Source organism: Berghia stephanieae, chromosome 5 (assembly GCF_034508935.2).
Source record: "Berghia stephanieae isolate SIO BIC M18660-M18661 chromosome 5, UCSD_Bste_1.3, whole genome shotgun sequence".
Classification (NCBI taxonomy): Eukaryota; Metazoa; Mollusca; class Gastropoda; order Nudibranchia; family Aeolidiidae; genus Berghia; species Berghia stephanieae.
In genome coordinates, this window is record NC_088364.1 from 56,037,177 (window position 1) to 56,057,176 (window position 20,000).

A 20,000-nucleotide genomic window follows, 5' to 3' on the forward strand; every position below is an offset into this window, starting at 1 on the left:
CGCCTGTAAACTACGTTTTCGACGACCAGAGGTAGGCTACTCATTTAAACACGAGTACGGTGAGAGAATGTGAGGAAGGAGCATTTTCCGAGGACTCAACTATGCGCCGCTGCTCAGAGTGGGACTCGAATCCATGGCCTTCCCATCCGAAGGCGAGTGTTATACCACTAGACCACATAACCGCACAATACTGCCGTTTTATTAAAGAACACAGTATGTGCTATTTGGTTAACATTGCATATCCTGTTTGTTTGTTTTTTAACAACGGCAGAATACTAGGGACTTATAATATTTAATCCATTGTAGTCTTCGTCACTATAGTTGATATTGTTGGTTGCAATACTACCGTACACCGACAAAACACCTTTGAATAATTTTGACCAGAAAACATTTACTTCATAAATAATATAATGATGGAATAAAATTGTCTACATTGTCAAGGGCTTTTCAACCCGAGAATTCTTGGAATGTATGACAAGTTTAGAACACTATTCATCTATAATGGAGGTAGATTGTTGTTTTTTTTTTCTTTCTGGGTTTTTTTTTTTTCTTTGATGTTTTTTTTTTTTTTTCCTTGTTTTTGATTTGGTTTTATTTGGAGGGGGGGTATTTTGGGGGGGGGGTGGTCTGTGGTAGTTTTACTCTGCATTTTCTTTTCTTTTCTTCTTTGCGAAGTCCCAGGTTTGAGATTTATTCACCAAGATGAGGGTCATTTGAATCTATCGTTATTTGAAGGGCAATTATTCTGGCCAAATTTTTAAATACGTGTTTTTCCATAGTACGGCAGTTAACTGGTTAATACGATGTTTACGTGTGAGAACGTTAAAATAAGATAATGCCCGATCATATTCGTAATCGTGCCTGACGTCAACAGGAAAAGATTAGGGGTTAATATTATGATCCAGATCTAGGTGTGGTTTGCTTAATTAATGATGTCGTGTCTCATTGGCAGAACCTCTGATTATGATTTGTTGGAATAATTGTGACAAAATATTGAAATAGGACGTTATGCTTCTAAGGAAATAAGTGTCCAAATAGAGGAAACATTTCCCGAGATTCAAAGTTCTGCATTGGACACTTTCGTTTTTGTTTTCTTTTTCAAGATTACTAACCCTCAATAGGCTTCAACAGTCGTGACGTCACTTCCCTCTTAATGACGCATAGTAACTTAGAAACTGGTTCTAAACTATCGGAACAATGGCGGAAGCCCTTATGATATATTTCTCCGACGAGTATAAAGGTGTATCCAGAGGAGAAAAACATTATAAATCTGATCATGTTTTGACCTTTATACATTATGATCACATGACACGTGAAAAAGTTCTATCCACCTGAAGAATATAAAGTACCGATTTCCTTTTTTTAGAACCAAGCTGCGTGTTGCTGGGCGGACGTGACATCAGACTATTAAATTCTATTCTCTCCCTTGGAAAATGTAGTTGCCCCATGTTGACATCAGACGGGTGCAGTGACTCTATGGACAGATGTTTGATGTATCGTCCATAGTATAGAATGCCTAGGTGACGACGACTTCTCAGACTTTGTTGTTGTTTTTTTAGACAGCTATTAAGCATTTTGATGATGTTCTCACTAAATTATATCAATCAGACTATAAACGTTCAAAGGTTATCTGTAGCTTTTGTGTTGGTGCGTTATATCCGGCTGGGGGATGTTGTGAATATTTTATAACCTAAACGCATAGCATCAGTGATCTTCCTTCTATTTACTCATTCTTTCCAAGCACGTGATGTTAGTAGAGCAGTCAAGACGGGAAATAATAAGCTCTATAGAAACATCTAAGAATGCGCTGCAGATACGGAATATACTCACTTTGGTTTCGTGGGTCGTTTATGTGTTAAGAAGAAGGTAAAGGAGAAGGAAAAGATAATGATTATGATGATGATGATGATGATGAGATGATGAATATAATAATGATGATGATGATGATGATGATGATGATGATGATGATGATGATGATGATGAGATGATGAATATAATAATGATGATGATGATGATGATGATGATGATGATGATGATGATGATGATGATGATGATGATGATGTAGGATGAGGAGGAAGATCATTCATTACAGATGTTATCAAATAACCGCATCCATCCTCCCCTCTTTGAAGAGGTATCAACATTGTTTGTTTTAACGACCCTCTCCGATCATGACCGGATTGCCGGTGTCGACTAACTCGTTAGAGAACTCTTCAGAGTAAGTATACTCTTGGGGTTGATTTTCACTATCGGGACCAAGAAACCAACGGAAAGACTGGCCGACTGCTATAAAAGTTTTAAAAACGGGCGTTCCGGAGACAATTTTTAAATGTTTATTTAAACGAGGGATGCGGATACTTTTATCTAAATTTGTTTTATTTTTATCTTCCAGAATTCGCATCAACGATCGATTTAGACTGAAACAAACAAGACGTTGTCATTCGTAGATCACCAATGATATCGAACAGGTGGCGTAGTGGTTTAGTCAATCAATGATTCAAAAAGTCGAGGGGGTTTGTATCTAAGTTAAAGAATTATAAACATGAATTTACTTTTGGAAGGACCCGTCCGAATTACGACACTGGAAGATCAGCTGCCGCGTTCATGATTGGCAAGATTATTGTAATTAGACCTGCCGACTTAAACATTTTAAAAATTCGTAGTTTTCAGGAGATAAATGGTTTGGTCTTCATAGTTAACTTTATAGATTAACAATTTACTGCCACAAGGAATAAATAACACTTCAAAATCCTTAAACTTATCTAATCTGGCATCAGATTTCATTTTCAATATGTTGTTTAATGACATTGATAGGCTCATAAAGTTGTGAAATTGGAATCAAAATTTCGTAATTCTTGGGGTTTTTCGTAGTAGCAGGAAGGTCTGATTGTAATAAACCGTCTCAAATCGGTGGGTTATGCTGAATATTGGCGAAGTCCCAGGTTAAAGAGTTTTTAACCACGATGAGGGCATTTAAATCGATCGATATTTGAAGTTTTCTGGCCAAATTTTCTATACATGTTTCTCCAGAGGACGGCTGTGAACTGGTTATAGTCAAAATCACCAGAATTACAAAATTTTAAAAATAAAAATAATAAAATTACTTTATTCATCCCCAATGGGGAATTTGTCTTTAGGGTCTATTCCAAGGGAAGACTGGAATAACCCAGGCGTCTGCCGCAGAGCAGCGCCGCAAAGTGAGCTAGGGCGAGGTGGCTTGCTCAAGACCACACAACGCAGCGGCGGGTGATTGAACTCGGTACCTGTCGGGTAGGAAGCAAAGACCGTACCACTGAGCCACGCTGCCCCTTTTTTACAGTTCACGAAAAGCATTTATTCTTTTAAATAAAGTATAGAAGTTTCGGTGCTAGAGAAAAGTAGCTGGCAGAAAGGCACAGGCAAACCAAGGAAGTCCTGCATTTGAAATGTGGAGGCAACAACTGGCAAAAAGATAATACGACTGCTCGGAAATGTCCCTTGAGCGTGAGGAATGGCGTTCCATGACATTCAACCTCTGTAGGGAGATAGAACTCCGGTCTCATTCAACATTGTGTATCATTGATACGGCGTAAAGTGCATTACTTGCAATATATACATATCTTTAAAAAAATGTGTATGAAACAGTGCCAGACAAAGCAGAGAGAAAAATACATGAAAAAAATCATCCTAAAAAATGTCAGCCTGCCTGGTATTAGGATCGAACCTCAGACCCTCCAATTACTGGTCAGACCCACTACCTTTACACCAGGGCCTGCACCTCTAATTGGTAGCTGTGGCATTAATAGCAATATACTAGTACTAGCGTCATATCAAAAGGTTATGAAGCATTTTTCTTACTGTACATTTAGCGATAAAACCCAGCTCCATTGACTTAAAATAAATTGTTTTTTAGTACAAAAGAAGAACAACATAAGAAAAGATTGTCAATAGATGAATAATGTATGTATAATCAAACTTGGTTCTCCTGCAGAACAGTCCAACGCTTGAGCATTTTGAGCTTTTATATAGCGCAAAATCCACTAATCGTGTTCAAAGCGTGCTCAATGGGTTCCTAGCCAACAGCAACTCATTAGGACAATATGTGACGCTTGTAAGGCGATGTTACAATTTATTCTAACAGAAAATACTGTTAACAGCCAGGTACTTAACTTATACCTGAGTACAGTGAGAAAAAGCGAGTAAAGAGCTTTGCGCCTCTCATAGAGGGACTCGAACTTCGAGGTGGGAATTGTGTGTTAAGTGCCTTACCCAAGGACACAACAACACGACCTGACTATGTATCGATGAGCCAACAGAGCCATACAGTTTGGAAGTTATATAAATCCTTCAATATGTGAAGAAAAATGTGTGGCCAATACTTCTAAAACTTTCTTGGGAAATGAGTCTTGGATTTGGAGCTTCTTTTTTTTTACAATAAATATTCCTTTCCGCCACGACATCATAAGATATCGTCGACTAGGCATTCCACGAAGGAATATTCCTAACTCGGATGTTTTAGGGGAATTTTTGAGTTATGTTTTGTTTTTGTTTGTTTGTTGGTTTTTGTTTTGTTTTTTGTTGTTGTTTTTTAAAAATTTGTTTTGTTTTGTTTTGTTTTGTTTGTTTGTTTGTTTGTTTTTGTTTTGTTTTTGTTTTTTTTGGTTTGTTTTTTTTTTTGTGGGGGGGGGAGGAGGGGGGGGGAGGGGGGGCAGAGGGGTTTGGTTGTTGTTTTTTAAACTTTAATTTTAACCTTCTTCATCTAGGTCATTCCGACATACTACTTGATTGACGCAGCGGATCATCATTTTTTGATTGAAAGTAGGAAGAGGTGTGTAGTCAGTGTACGACTGATTATGTCTCACTACACAGCCATACTCTGAAAAAAATACATTTTAAAATATGCGGCTATGTGGTCTAGTGGTATGACACTCGCTTTCGGATCGGAAGGTCCTGGGTTCGAGCCTCGCGCTCGGCGCATAGTTGAGTCCTTGGAAAAAGCTCTTTACTCACATTCTCTCACCGTATTCAGGTGTAAAAGGAGTACCTGGCCGTTAACAACGTTGTCTTTTTCCGAAAAATCCTACATGTTAATTGTTGCTGTTGGACAGGGACCCCTTGTAAAGCGCTTTGAGCACATTTAGTGGATATTGCGCTATATAAAGCTCATTTTTAAAAAATATGTGGCCAGAAACCTCGTCCCTCAAATATCGGTTGATTCTAATAACCATCAACTTGTTACTTACTTAGTCTTATGTTATATTATCTTATATTATCTTACTAAAGGTTTAATATAGGACGTATCCTTTAAATGCCTTATACTGTAGTTTATAATCACAGAATCTCATATAGCATTGTATCATTCACAGACAGTTTTACACAACTTTGAATCTAAGGAAAAATATATCAATACGGTAATATAAAATCAAAAATTACTATCATAGAATACTGGTAATTGAAAATTGGTCATGATCGAATGAATCAGAAATGTACAAAGTTTATAGTACAATGAAATATTAATGACAAAAATAATCACGAAAGCAACACCAAAAATAATCATACATAAGTCTCTGATAAATTATCATGATTTAACATTGTGTCAGATGTCATGCATTTTACTTCTCAACATTTACAAACCAGTCTACAAAATCATAAAGTAATGGGAACAATTATCCACATTACAACTTAAAGTTTGAAAGGTAAATAAATAAATGGATGAAATTAAACAAACAAATAAATGAACACATAAATAAATAAATAAATAAAAATTGACAAAATCAGATTGAATTCAGAAATTAATCAAATTTTTTTAGTAAAATCGATTAAAACATATGTCATACTTAAATCTCAGAGACTTTAACTCCTTATCTACTAATATTTTTAATTGATTCAAAGAACATGCATTTTTATGTTAAAACAGTGACTATTCTTAATTTTAAGAGTTATTTCGGGTTGGTTTTTTTTAAGGATGGGGGTTATTTTAATAAATCAATATTTGAGGGACTAATTTTCTGGCCAAAAAAATTACAATGTTTTATAATTATTTTTTTTTTAGAATGCGGTAGCTTACTTCCCAGACATCCGAGCTTAGACAAAACTGCCTTAGCATCTGGTAGATATTTTAGATCGTCTGCAAGAAATATCTAGATGTCTGTTCGAACAAAACGAAAAAATAAATAAAAAAACGAAAAGAAAATACAAGAATTGCAATGACTTACTATCTTTATGTAGTATTCGTTTGTGGTTGTGTTATGCTTCAGAGGTCCAATCATCATGACGTATGCTTTATTTTTAGAAATCCTCGTTTTTGCTCTATTTATTCGTTTGTTTCTTTGTTTGTTTGTTAAGTGGGGGGCGGGGGTTGGGGGGGGGTGTTTTATTTTTGTTTGTTTGTTTGTTTTGTTGTTGTTTTGTTTTGTTTTGTTTTATGTTATTTATTTTTTCCAATTTATATCGTGATTACCTGGCAATGATCACTTGGAGAACTAGTTGGCTGGACTATCAAAAGCCAAAACCTGTTTTATTCTTACTGATAACAATAATTTATGATTATGGCAATGATGATAACAATGATGATAATTAGTACTATAATAACAATAATAATAATAATAATAATAATAATAATAATAATATAATAATAATAATAATAATAATAATAATAATAATAATAATAATAATAATGATAATAATAATAATAAAATAATATTAATAATAATAATATAATAATAATAATAATAATAATAATAATAATAATAATAATAATAATAATAATAATAATAATAATAATAATAATAATAATAATAATATATAATAATAATAATATAATAATAATAATATAATAATAAAAATAATATAATAATAATAATAATGATAATAGTAATAATAATAATAATAATAATAATAACAATGATGATGATGATGATGATGATGGTGGTGGTGATGTTCTTTCTTCTCTCTCTCTCTCTCTTTCTCTCTCTCTCTCTCTCTCTCTCTCTCTCTCTCTTTCTCTCTCTCTCTCTATCTATCTATCTATCTATCTATCTATCGATCTATCTATCTATCTATCTATCTCTCTCTCCATCTCAATCTTTCTCTCTCTTTGTATATATGTGTGTGTCTGTGTGTGTGTGTGTGTGTGTGTGTGTGTGTGCGTCCTCTCTCTCTCTCTCTGTCTCTCTCTCTCTCTCTCTCTCTCTCTCTCTCTCTCTCTCTCTCCCTTCCTTTCTCATTGTGTGTTTTTGTTTCATTACCTCTATAATTTTTCCTTCATTCTTTTTAAACGATTTATCTATCTACCTACATACCGATCCACCTATCGCTTTACACATAAACATATCTATATTTTGTTGGGAAGAAGTTGACGTTTTTCTTTTTGTTAGTTTTCTGTTTGCGTTTTGTTTTGTATTTTGTTTTTTGTTTTGTTTTTTGTTTTGTTTTTATTGTTTGTTTTGCTTTGTCTCTTGTTCTATTTTTGGTTGTTATTTTTACATTTTTGTTAGTTTGTTTGTTTGTCAATGTTTTTTTGTTTTTTTTCAAATCACCCCGGTGTTTTATACCAACCACGCACGCCAACTGTTTTGTTTCAATTTCCCTCGTGCCGGGATAGCTAATAAAATCTCATAAATCTGCAGTGGTACATTTGCCACAAAATATCAGAATGAATAAAAACTGTGTCAAATTAATGGATTGCAAGTAAAGGGATGGCACGATTACCATTTAGATAGATAGAACTCCATTTCACGACCACGCCTCTTCCGTACTTCCTGTTATTTACTTTCTCTCACTATCGGTCTTATTTTGTTGCTATAAGCTCGAATTTGAAATCCGGTCAATACGAAAGCCCTTGTATACTGATGTGAAAAATTATGCCTTTTTTTGGTTTTGTTTCAGGCTTGTTTGGGTTGTTTTTTGTTTCTTTTTTTTTTTTTTTGGGGGGGGGGGGGGGGTGGTATATATGGAACTGAATGACTCTCGCCAATTAAATCATCTATTTAAACTCAAAGCGAATGTGAGTAAAGCGCCTTTTTAATGAATTAACTAAAAAAAAAATTGAGCTTTTATATAGCGCAATATCCACTTAACGTGCTCAAAGCGCTTTACAAGGGGTCCCTGGTCAACAGCAACATTTAACATATAGGACGAGACATGACGCCTGTTAGGCGATATTACATTTTTTCGGACAAAGACAACGCTATTAACACCTGAGTACGGTGAGAGAATGTGAGTAAAGAGTCTTTTCCAAGGACTCAACTATGCGTCGAGCGAGGCTCGAACCCAGGACCTTCCGATCCGAAAGCGAGTGTCATACCACTAGACCACATAGCCGCATAACTATGGGCCACGAACCGAGGGACTCAAACCACGGACTCAAAAGTTCGAATGCGGGTTGCTAACCAAACAACAAAACAACACATAGCCGCACAAAAGGCAACAAAATCAGCCTTTACCCTACCTGAATTCCTTCCCGAATATTTTTTTAAAACCCACAAAATAACAGTAGTTTGACTTTGGACTTGATCATATGTAAGTTGGGTCATTGGGACTTGTCGGTTTAATGGGACATAAATGATAGTTCCAGTTTACCGATTCAATGTTTGGCTGTTTTCTAATAAAGGATGTAGCCAGCAGACATTGCCCAGATTACTTGATGTATTCTAATGACCAGTACAGCCAACATTTATTGGCTCGCATTCATCAATGACTGACAATTTAATTCTGTCGATAAATTCTACTTCCCTCTTTGTTGAATTATTTATAGATATTCTGGATAGTCTTTAAAAAGCAGGAAGTTTAAACGTGCGATCGATGCAAACGCAAGCTGGTTGTTGTCATGAAAAGAAACGACTGGTAATTGGATGGTGTCGACAAATTTCTTCATTTATATTAATACCAATAATAATAATAACAATAATAATATCAATAATAATAATAATATTATTATTATTATTATTATTATTATATTATTATTATTATTATTATTATTATTATATATCATCATCATCATCATTATCATTATTATTATTATTATTATTATTATTATTATTATTATTATTATTATTATTATTATTATTATAAGTAGAAGAAGGAGAAGAAGATGAAGAAGAAGAAGAAGAAGTTATTTATGGAGCTCTCAACTTGCAATAAGTGTTCGATGGCGCTTTAGAATTTAATTTGTCATTCAAACATTCATTCATTGTCAATTTTGAGAACGCAATAAAGGAACAAACACACACACACACACATACACACACAATCACTCGCACAGACACATATATTACACACAGATACATTTACACCCACACTCGAACATACACACACATTGTAACACCAATATTCCTCACTAACATGAATAACTTATTCTAACTAAAGACTTTGGATTGATAACTACAATAAAATTTGAAAAAAAGGTTAGATATACAATGGAAATTGACACTTTGAACTTAAATCAAAATTGGAATGAAATGAATTTAAAATTGAATTTAGATTTAAGGCATGTTTACGAAACTATTCATACGCTCTGGAAAAAAATGAGTTCTGTCTTTCGGTGTTTTTGAACTGGTGTATTTAACCTAACCTCATTATGTCATTTAAGTGAAACGATATCTAATTTTCTTTTAATCACTTTGTTCCACTTCACAAGCAACCCCAGATCTTAGTTCACTCCAACATAAGGCCGAATCACATATCAATATAAGAAACTAAGAAACTAGGGAGCACGCGCCGATTTAAGATAAAGATCTGAACAATTGTGTATGAAGGTTGCATGACAAAGCAAGAAAGGAAAATACAAGAAAAAAAATCAGTCTACCTTGAATGGAGATCTACCACAGACCTGCCTTCGACAACGAAAAACTCGTAAAATTACTGAATTTTGGCCCAGTTTATAAACTTCATGAACGTTTCTAAGTCATCAAAATTTAATTAAAAAGTTGATGCCAAGCTACACATAATCTTAAGGATTGTGAAGTGTACATTAATTCTTGTTAAAGTAAAATGTTGATTTTTAACTGTTAAATAAAGCTACTACGATTGTTACCTCCTAAAATTTACGAAATTTTAAATTTTCAAGTAGTCGGGCCTTCTACCATTACACCACAGAGGCTCCCGATAGTTTCATTTATCAATATATATTATTCTACTGTACTCTAAAAAAAGTACAATTTAAAAAACGTTTGGCCAGAAAACTTATCCTTCAAGCATAGATTGATTAAAATGACCTGATCTTGTCAAAAGCTCTCAAACCTGGGACTTCACTACACTTCTTTGAAGTCTAAGTTTGATATATGTTCACAAGTGAGAATATAAAAATGTTAAATGTACTTTCTATTTTTTTTTAAACCTTAAGGAGGAATTTCTACATACAGGCCCAGGCAAATTAATAATATTATATCAAAAAGATGGCTCAAAAAATAAGTGCAGTTTGATAACACACTTTTAGTCCAGTTGTAGAGGAGTATACCAATCTGTTTAAAATATATGTAAACTGTCCTCTATCTACATTCCCCGATATAGAGCCTACAATGGAATCACCCTGATGCTGCGTAAATTTTTAAGCGACCAATGCCCCGAGGAAATAACAACATTTAATATTCTAATATGTTAATTCGTCACATTGTTAGTTTTAAAAACCATTACCAGCGACCTCTAAAATAGATGAAATGGGGACAATTTAAGGGCACGATTTCACGACATCATTATTATCCTAAGCTAACAAGTTAAAGGTAGCAAAGGCAAATGCATCTTTTACAAAGTGAAAAATCGTACTAGATACCTGAAAGCGGCACGTGACACAGTGCCAGGCAAATCCTGTTTGAAAATTACTAGACAGAAAAGGAAACAAAATAGAAAAAGGGTAATCTTTCTTGGGAATTATTGTGGAATGATATTTTCTCTATATCGTTTGTGCTTTGTACAGTTTGTATTATCTTATATTTATTTTAAAAGGAGTATTTGAATGTGTTAATCAATCGTATTCGCATATACCATAGAACGATACTAAAAATAATCATTTTGATAATTTCGAGTGTTTGTGTGTCAGGGAAAAATCTATTTGCGTTACTGCGAAGAGCCAGAGCCAGTGGAGGCTTGATTAAATATGATAGATATACATTATACCCCCTGTGCTTTTGTCATAAAGAAATAAATGAATGTCCAAAATCACATCTTGGTTTCATCCAAAGAAAGCATTGGCAATATCGCAGAGACTTTCTTGTCTTCTTTCCTGCAAACAAAGACTCGTACTCGGCTAATATCCTATTCGATATTCATTGTATCCGATTTGACGTTCGTGAAATATTTATTTCTGAGTAGATTGGGGTTGGGATAAAATTGCACGGAAAGGCTGGCGACTCTTTTTGTCCTCTGAAAGGATGATGTTTTCTTGGAGAAGAATGTGTATATAATTTCTAGTAAGTCTGTAACGATGAGAAGCTATAGGAATAGTTCTTGGCGTGCGTACTTATAACCGATAGCGTCAATCTTGTATTGTGCCGGATTAATTTAGCAAATGAGACCGGCCGTCTCAAAAAGGTATTGTGCCAGGATAAATATGACCTCAAAAAGTGTATTTAAAGTTAAGATATCAAGAGTTTAAGAGTTTATTTTGGGACATCTTTGGTCAATAACCATAACATATCTGAACAAATTATTGTAACATTTACAGTAATAAGGAATAACATTCAAGAAAAGCAAATCTTCATTTTTTTAGCAATCTAAGAAATTGTATTTATTCTCCACCATAGCAAATAGAAATACACTTCGACTTTCAATATGTCTCTCTTTATTTCATTTCTAGCACCTAACAGTTCAACCCAATATAACACCGGTTTGAGACGACGGGCCACAAATACAATTGAGTAGGTAGATATTCGAGTAACTTGCAAACTTTTTGTTTCAATTTCAGTCTTATTCTATTCCCAGTTGATTCAAATTAATGCTAAGAAAATCTGCTAGGTGTTAATATTCGGTAATTAATTTGACCGTTGGCTATCATTGCGAGTTGATTGATTCTACGCAATTCTAGCACATCCGCAACAAAAAATGATGACGCAATTTTAAATCTCTCTTGATACTATCAAGTAATAATAATCTATCTGTTCATTTTTTTTTTCAAAAAAAGGTTTGTGCGGCTATGTGGTCTAATGGTATGACACTCGATTTCGGATCGGAAGGTCCTGATTGAAAATGAGTTTAAAATCTCAAACTATCTTTTAGACTCCATTGAATCACCGGAGAAAATTTGGACTTTCAAAACACTCAGGGTATTGTTCTATGAGGCAAACAAAATACGTATTTTGCCCTTTGAGTCAATTAGTAAATGCGGTTTTCGTTGAATGATTAAAATGGGACTTAGTACGTTTTAAAAGTCACCTACTCAATTGAGTTTAAAGTCCAAATGATTAGAATTTGGAAAGCGATATTTACCTGCTAGAAGCTGTGGACTATAAAAAGTAATAACAAAAATCAATACAACATCTTCCAAAAAGTAGGGCAAAATACGAAGATTGGAACGTTTCGGGATAAAACCCCTTCTTCAGCCAATAACACCCAAAAACATGAAAATATGATCATGAATGCATCACTAGTACTGTTTCTCTGTTGTCGATCTGAATTTTTAGTAATGCATTTATGTTTTTATTGCTTATTTTGTTGATGACTGAGGAAGGGTTTTGAGCCCGAAACGTTCCATGTTTCATACTTTCTTCTTTTTTTGAAGTTGTTATATACATATTTTTTTCTTTTGTTTTTTTTTTAGAATTAGGAAATCAAAGTCTTTTGAAGTTTGAATTTTGTAAGCATTTATTCAAACTATATCTGAATTGCAAGCGTCATGTTTGCCCGGGCATATTACCGTCAGAGACTATTGGTCACATCTTTCTTTCTTGAAGAATTCGTAATTTTCTGGAAGTGTGTGCCTTTCTTTGATGAATTGAGACACGTTCCTCGTTCAAAGATACATGTTGTATGTTGATTTTTGTAGATTGTTGTTACACTGCGCAAACAGTTAAAGCTGCCGTAATCTCCATACAAAAAAAATCCCCCAAAGAATTTGTTTTTTAAACACTTTTTGTCCAGAAAGCTCATCCTTCAAATATCGATCGATTATAATCGCACTCATCTTGTCAACAACAAAAAAACAACTCTCAGCCATGGGGCTTTAAAATGACCCTCATGACACAGACTCTCAAACCTGGAACTTCCCCGTGGAAGTGTTTGAATGTCTTGATTAATCGTATTCCCATTTTCAATCATGATATCAACAATATTCATTTTCGTAACTTACTACGAATGGGATTTTTTTCGGGTTTTGTATATGTGTGTGTGTGTGTGTGTGTGTGTGTGTGTATGCGTGTGTGTGTGTCAAGGAAACATCTATTTGTGTTGCAGCTAAGACCCGATAAATGCTTGAATAAATATGATATACATTATACTCATTTTAACCAACCAATATTTGAAGGACGAGTTTTCTGGAAAAACTTGTTGAAATATGTTGTTGTTTTTGTTTTATCCGAGTACGGCACAAAAGTCGTAAGTACATCTCATGAAACATCTGTATTTTGAATGAGATACGAAGGTTGGTTGACCTTCAAATTGGCATGGAGTTTCTTTTGTTTTTTGGGGGTGTTTTTTGTTTTGTTGATCTGTTTGCTTTATTTGTTTTGTTTTTTTTGTTGTTTTTGTTGTTTTGTTTGGGGTTTTTTAATTTGTTTGTTTGTTTTTTTTTTTTTTTTTTTTTTTTTTTTTTTTTTTTTTTTTGTTTTTTTTTTGGGGGGGGGTTGTTAATTTACGGAGCGGAGGGGCGGTTTCTGGCCTTGAATTGAATATTCCAAACATTCCTTTAAGTGACCAATATTACCAATATTAGCCTAATTCAAATTCACCACTCAAATCCTCACCAAAAAAAAAAAAAACAGTGTCAACTCGGAATCTTCCTTTTTATTAAAAAAAAAACAAATAAATAAAATTAATAAATAAATGCAAAAAGAACTAAAGAAATGCAGTTTGATTTGAGTCTATGCGTATTGATTTTGGTGCGGTAGTTTAGATAATAGAATAGAAAAAGAATCAGTAGCCGTGTTATGGCCTTGAAGTGTATAATATTACGTTAAACTAGTCCTGCCGATTTAATTGCCGTATCAGGAAGATGTGTGACGGATTCACAATATTATTATTATGTGAATAGCTATCATACAATAATGTGATATTGTTTCAACAAACACCAAACAAACCCACATCATTATATCAGATTATGGACGGAGGTCAACAGCTTACAGACAGTCTTATCTTGAATTTGTTGATGATTCCGTGTCACACTTCCTGCAGCATCAAGAAGATGAAGAAAGAGAAAAATAAGAATTCCAACAAAATCCACACACAAAGGACGGGGGGTGATAATCTGTTTTCCAATCGCGTTCTCCAGTCTGCTGCTTCCCGTTAATAGCCATCTTTGGCATTATATCACGCTCCCTCTCTCCGGCAACTATCGCCTTCTTGGGTTGTTTTTTTTTTTGTGTGTGTGTGTGTGTGTGTTTTTTTTTTTTTGTTGGTTTTTTTTTTATTAGGCTTGTTGTTGTTGGTTTTTGTTGTTGTTGGTGATGACAGTGGTGGTGTGTTGGTGTTGTTGTTGTTGTTGTTGTTGTTGTTAGTGGTAATGGTGTTGTTGTTGGTGATGATGATGATATTGTTGCGGTTGTTGTTGGTGTTGTTTTTTCGTTGTTGTGAGTGTTGTTGTTGTTGTTGTTGTTGTTGTTGTTGTTGCTGTAGTAGTAGTAGTAGTAGTAGTAGTAGTAGTAGTAGTAGTAGTAGTAGTAGTAGTAGTAGTAGTAATAGTAGTAGTAGTTGTTGTTGTTGTTGTTGTTATTGATGATGTTGTTATTGTAGTTGTTGTTGTTTATGTTGTTATTGTAATAGCAGTAGTAGTAGTAGTAGTAGTAGTAGTAGTAGTAGTAGTAGTAGTAGTAGTAGTAGTAGTAGAAGTAGTAGTAGTAGTAGTAGTAGTAGTAGTTGTTAGTGTGTTAGTTTGTAGTATGTGTAGTTGTTGTTGTTAGTTGTTGTTAGTGTATTGTATGTAGTAGTAGTGTTAGTAGTAGTGTTAGTAGTAGTAGTAGTAGTAGTAGTAGTAGTTAGTAGTAGTAGTAGTAGTAGTAGTATAGTAGGTAGTAGTAGTAGTAGTAGTAGTAGTAGTAGTAGTAGTAGTAGTAGTAGTAGTAGTAAGGGTAGTAGTAGTAGTAGTAGTAGTAGTAGTAGTTAGTAGTAGTTAGTAGTGAGTAGTAAGTAGTAGTAGTAGTAGTAGTATAGTAGTGTAGTAGTATAGTAGTAGTGGTAGTAGTAGTAGTAGTAGTAGTAGTAGTAGTAGTAGTAGTAGTAGTAGTAGTAGTAGTACTTGTTGTTGTTGTTTTTGTTGTTCCCGTTGTTGTTGTAGTCGTTTGTTGTTCTTTTTGTTGTTGTTGTTGTTGCTGTAGTTAATGGGTGTGAGACTTATCTACCACATTATGTGACCCACTGCTTCAATCAGGTTTGTTTTGTGTTTTTTAATTTTTTTTTTTGTTTTTGTTTTTTTGAATGAATTAGATTAAGAAAATGTAATCAAAGTGTGGCTATGTAGTCTAGGGGTATGACACTCGCCTTCGGATCGGAAGGTCCTGGATTCGAGTCTCACTCCGATCAGAGCATAGTTGAGTCCTTGGAAAAGGCTCTTCTTCTCACATTCTCTTACCGTACTCAGGTGTAATAAGAGTACATGGAAGTTAAAGCGTTATCTCTGTCCGTAAAATCGTATTATCGTCTGACAGACGTCATGTCTCGTCCTACGTATTGAGTGTTGCTGTTGGCTAGTAACTCACTGCAACTCGCTTTAAGCACGTTTAGTGGATAATATGTTATATAAAAACTCAAGCTGTTGTTAAAAGGCAACATGATGAGATTTAGGGAAATTTATGTGTTCTGTTGGGGGTTTTTGTTGTTGTTTTTATATTTATTTTTTAAATATTTTTTGTTGTTGTGGTGTTTTGTTGGGATTTGTAGAGTTGTTTTTTTTTTACTCTTTACTCTTAACAAAACTCACTCTCTTTCATGAAGCCATATATTTTAACTTAAATTTAAGAATTTATTTTTAATTATCAAACCCCAACATAATACGGTTTTGGAGTGATTGATCATATATCTCTATTACGTGCGTAGTGCGTTAAGGTCATCCAAAAGTAAAGCGTTCGATTGAGAAGCGTTTTTCCAAAGATAAAGCTTTGAACAAGTATGTATGAAAGGTGCCAGACAAAGCAAGAAAGAAAATAACAAGAAAAAAAAAATCAGCCCTCTTCAACTGGGAATCGGACCTCAAACCTCCTGATTACCTGTATCAAACAGTGCCTGGCACAGTTGAAATTATAATATAAGAAAACATCGACCTAAAGATTCAGCCTACATCAACTGGAGTCCGAACCTCAGACCTCCTGACTACCTACTGAGAAGGCTGATTTTTAGGATCATTTTTTTTCTTGTATTTTTCTTACTGCTTTGTCTGCTACTGTTTCATACAACTATTTAAAATGTTTATATTACATCAATTCCTGTTCCCCAATTTATATTGTCAACATGGTGTCGGTTCTTTTAGTTGACTACGAAAATATTGGGCAGTGTCAAGCTATGAGTTAACGAAGGCTACGCTTTGAGTTTGCAAAGGCTACGGTCAGGTCTGATTGATAATCAGGAAATCTGAGGTCCAACAAGATTTACAACTGCAGAAACAAAAACTATCCCCTTTTAAATCTTATTTCTGTGCTTGATTACCATCATCAAGCTAAAAAAAAATACTCAGTGGCTATTTTTACAGTCGCATAAAGGCGGTTACTCAGATCAGTTTTTACAGTTCCATATGATTCAGTACATATGTTTCAAATCCATTCATGGGATTTGTCTTTTATCTTAACTAAATCAAGCACTTTGGCCCAGACCTCCACACGGAAGTACTGCCCTGCCTTAGAAATGTCAACTTCCTGATCTAAGACCTGCATTGATAAGTCCTTTTCTGAGGATGGCATTTTAGAGATGTCTTGGGCATCCGTACCGTCTTTACATTGAACATTAGCACTTTCAGCCAGATATTTATCACACTAGAGTTTGAGAACAATTGGATAATTTCTGTTAAACCTTCAAATAAATCACCCAATGTTATTCCGTTTATCTGTATTTGCCAGATGATAATGATGTGTGTGTATGTGTGTGAATTGTGATCATGTCTTTTTCTTATCATTATTAATATTTTAGAAAGTAAGATGCACAATGGCATATCTTTTATTGGATTACAGGGGTCATAATATTATTGCGCGTAATTTTATTTTGTCTATTCTTAACTCACATCCCCATTTGTCACAAGAAAATTGAAGCTGCTCTTTGATGATTTCAAAGCGGAAATACAGTCTTTAATGTCATATTCATAATGTCTTCAAATATAACCAAAAAAAATAGACGGCATGAAGACATTGATTTGGTGAGGAGATGGAGACGAAGAATAATATAACAAACCCTCACTCGGAAAAAAAGATTGAAATATTATTTAGCTTTCTGCTGTGCCTGCCGGCATGAGATTGCAGATGGAATTCGATGCAATAATAATAATAGTGTACATTTTGTGAAAGCAAGACGTCCAGTTATATATACGGGTTCTGGGGTCATTTCAAGAACGTCTAAAGATTAAAACGGCACACATTACTGCTTTAGTTTACTCACTTGAACATATCATGAGAGGACTCATAAGATCTGTGTCTCTAAAATCATTATTATCACAATCATCGTCATTATCATCATCATCATCATCATCATCATCATCATCATCATCATCATCATCATCATCATCATCATCATTGTCGTCGTCGTCGTCATCATCATAGTTCTTATTATTATTATTGTTGTTATTATTATTATCATTATTATTATTATTATTATTATTATTATCATCATCATCATCATTATTATTATTATTATCATTATTATTATTATGTTTATCACTACTATAAATCGGCTTACCAAAACGTGTTCATCTTTTATCCAGAATGACAGCCTCAACCGGGTAATAAGTAATAGCTAATAATATCGTTATCCTCTTCATATATTATTATGTCCACAGATGGAGTGCTTGAAGTGATGAAAGACGACAAACGATTGGGTGAAATCAAGTCACGAGGCTTGTTTGGAGAGTTGGCCATTTTGTATAATTGTAAAAGAACAGCCTCTGTCAAAGGTAATATCACTTGATGTTTTTGTTTACATTCTAAGATCTTAATATTCTATCACCGTTCCACAGAGCATCCGCGAATCCAAACCATTGTCTGTTTTCAAGGAATCATTGAAAACATTTCCTTTTTGATGTCATGTACTTTCTATATTGGTTTGTGTTGATGTAATTTAAAGCCCCAAGAGCCTCATTGTTTAGGATACCGTGCGCTCTATCAAAGTCTATAATTATTATAATACAAAAAGGACTGTAGGAATATTTCTCTCTCGTCAATTTGGATTTTTTTGAAGTTATGTATTTGTGTTTTCATTGTTTGTCTTTCTTTTTTTTTTTTTTTTTTTGGCTGTTGTTGTCTGCTGAATAAGGGTTTTGAGCCCGAAATGTTCCGTGTTTGGTATTTTGTTCTTTTTCAAAGCTGTTATATTCATTTTTTTGTTCATTACCTTTTTTACAGTCCACAGCTTCCAGCAGCTTAGTCAGTGGCAGTATCACTGAAAGACCTAGTGTTGTTCTAACTTATTACATTGATGATTGAAAAAAAATGAGCTTTATATAGCGCAATGGGTCCCTGGTCAACAGCAACATTTAACATGTAGGACGGGACATGCCGCCTGTTAGGCGATATTACAATGTTCGGACAAAGACAACGCTGTTAACGGCCAGGTACTCATTTTACACCTGAGTACGGTGAGAGAATGTGAGTAAAGAGCCTTTTCCAAAGACTCAACTATGCGCCGAGCGAGAGGCTCGAACCCAGGACCTTCCGATCCGAATGTGAGTGTCATACCACACGACCACATAGCCGATGATGATTGTATGCACTTTGGTGGAAATATAGGAAAGCAGGAAATACTGACATTCTTGCAACTCACGTTTGTAAAACCAATTCTCTTATGGATGAAAACATTTGGGGGGGGGGGGGGGGGATATTATATAGTTTTAGACTATTTGGATTTGTAGGGTAAAAATCTGAGATTGTAGGTATGAGAGGATAGAAATAATCATATGTGAACTACCATCTCAAAAGAGTATTATGTTGGGAGGATGAATAAGATCCCCCAAAAAGTGAATTTAGAAATATAGGAAATACAAACTTTGCGTTTTTGCTGGGTTTTTTTTTTTTTTTTGGTGTGTGTGTTTTTTTGTTGTTTTTTTTTTTTTTGTTGTTGTTGTTGCAATACTATAAATATTAAATATTATTATTCTCTTCTCATCTATAACGAAGAGAGACTAATCCCAAGTTTCATGTTTGTGGCTCTAGATTGAATTTCTAGCATCTTAGTCATCTCGACATACTACCGTTTTGAGGCGATGGGTTATGTATAAGAACAATTTATCACCAAACAAATCCGTTTCCCTCGATAAAGATCGATCACCAGACCTTGTCTTAGACAGTGTTGAATGAAAACACTGATAGAACGAGATTATGTTCTACGAGAGTTTCACAGGCGTGGAGCTACACAGCTTGAGATGTCTTTAAGAAACTGTAGAAAAGTGTGTGACTTCAACTAAACGCGCTTCAACTAAACGCACTTCAACTAAACGCGCTTCAACTAAACGCACTTCAACTAAACGCACTTCAACTAAACGCACTTCAACTAAACTCAATGAGATTATGACATGTAAGAAGGCCCACCAGTAGTATGGATAATATGCGCTTGGCTAAGAAGCTCACAATATTGCCACCCGGAAGTATAACGGGCCAACACACAAAACTATGTGTCACCTTGAACGTTTATAGTCTGGTTAATACAGTTTAGTGAGAATTACTCATAAACGTGGATGGCAAAAAACA

The 20,000-nt window shown here is 34.4% G+C and overlaps 1 protein-coding gene across 2 annotated transcripts in view; it reads left to right on the plus strand.

Annotated features, from left to right (window-relative positions):
- LOC144973254 (cGMP-dependent protein kinase 1-like) overlaps positions 1-20,000 on the plus strand; it is a 329,273-nt gene that overhangs the window by 224,325 nt on the left and 84,948 nt on the right. For both annotated transcript variants that reach the window (XM_078915484.1, XM_078915485.1), the window contains exon 6: positions 18,098-18,211. In XM_078915484.1, coding sequence (XP_078771610.1) covers positions 18,098-18,211 — 114 coding nt within the window. The remainder of the gene's footprint in view (positions 1-18,097; positions 18,212-20,000) is intronic.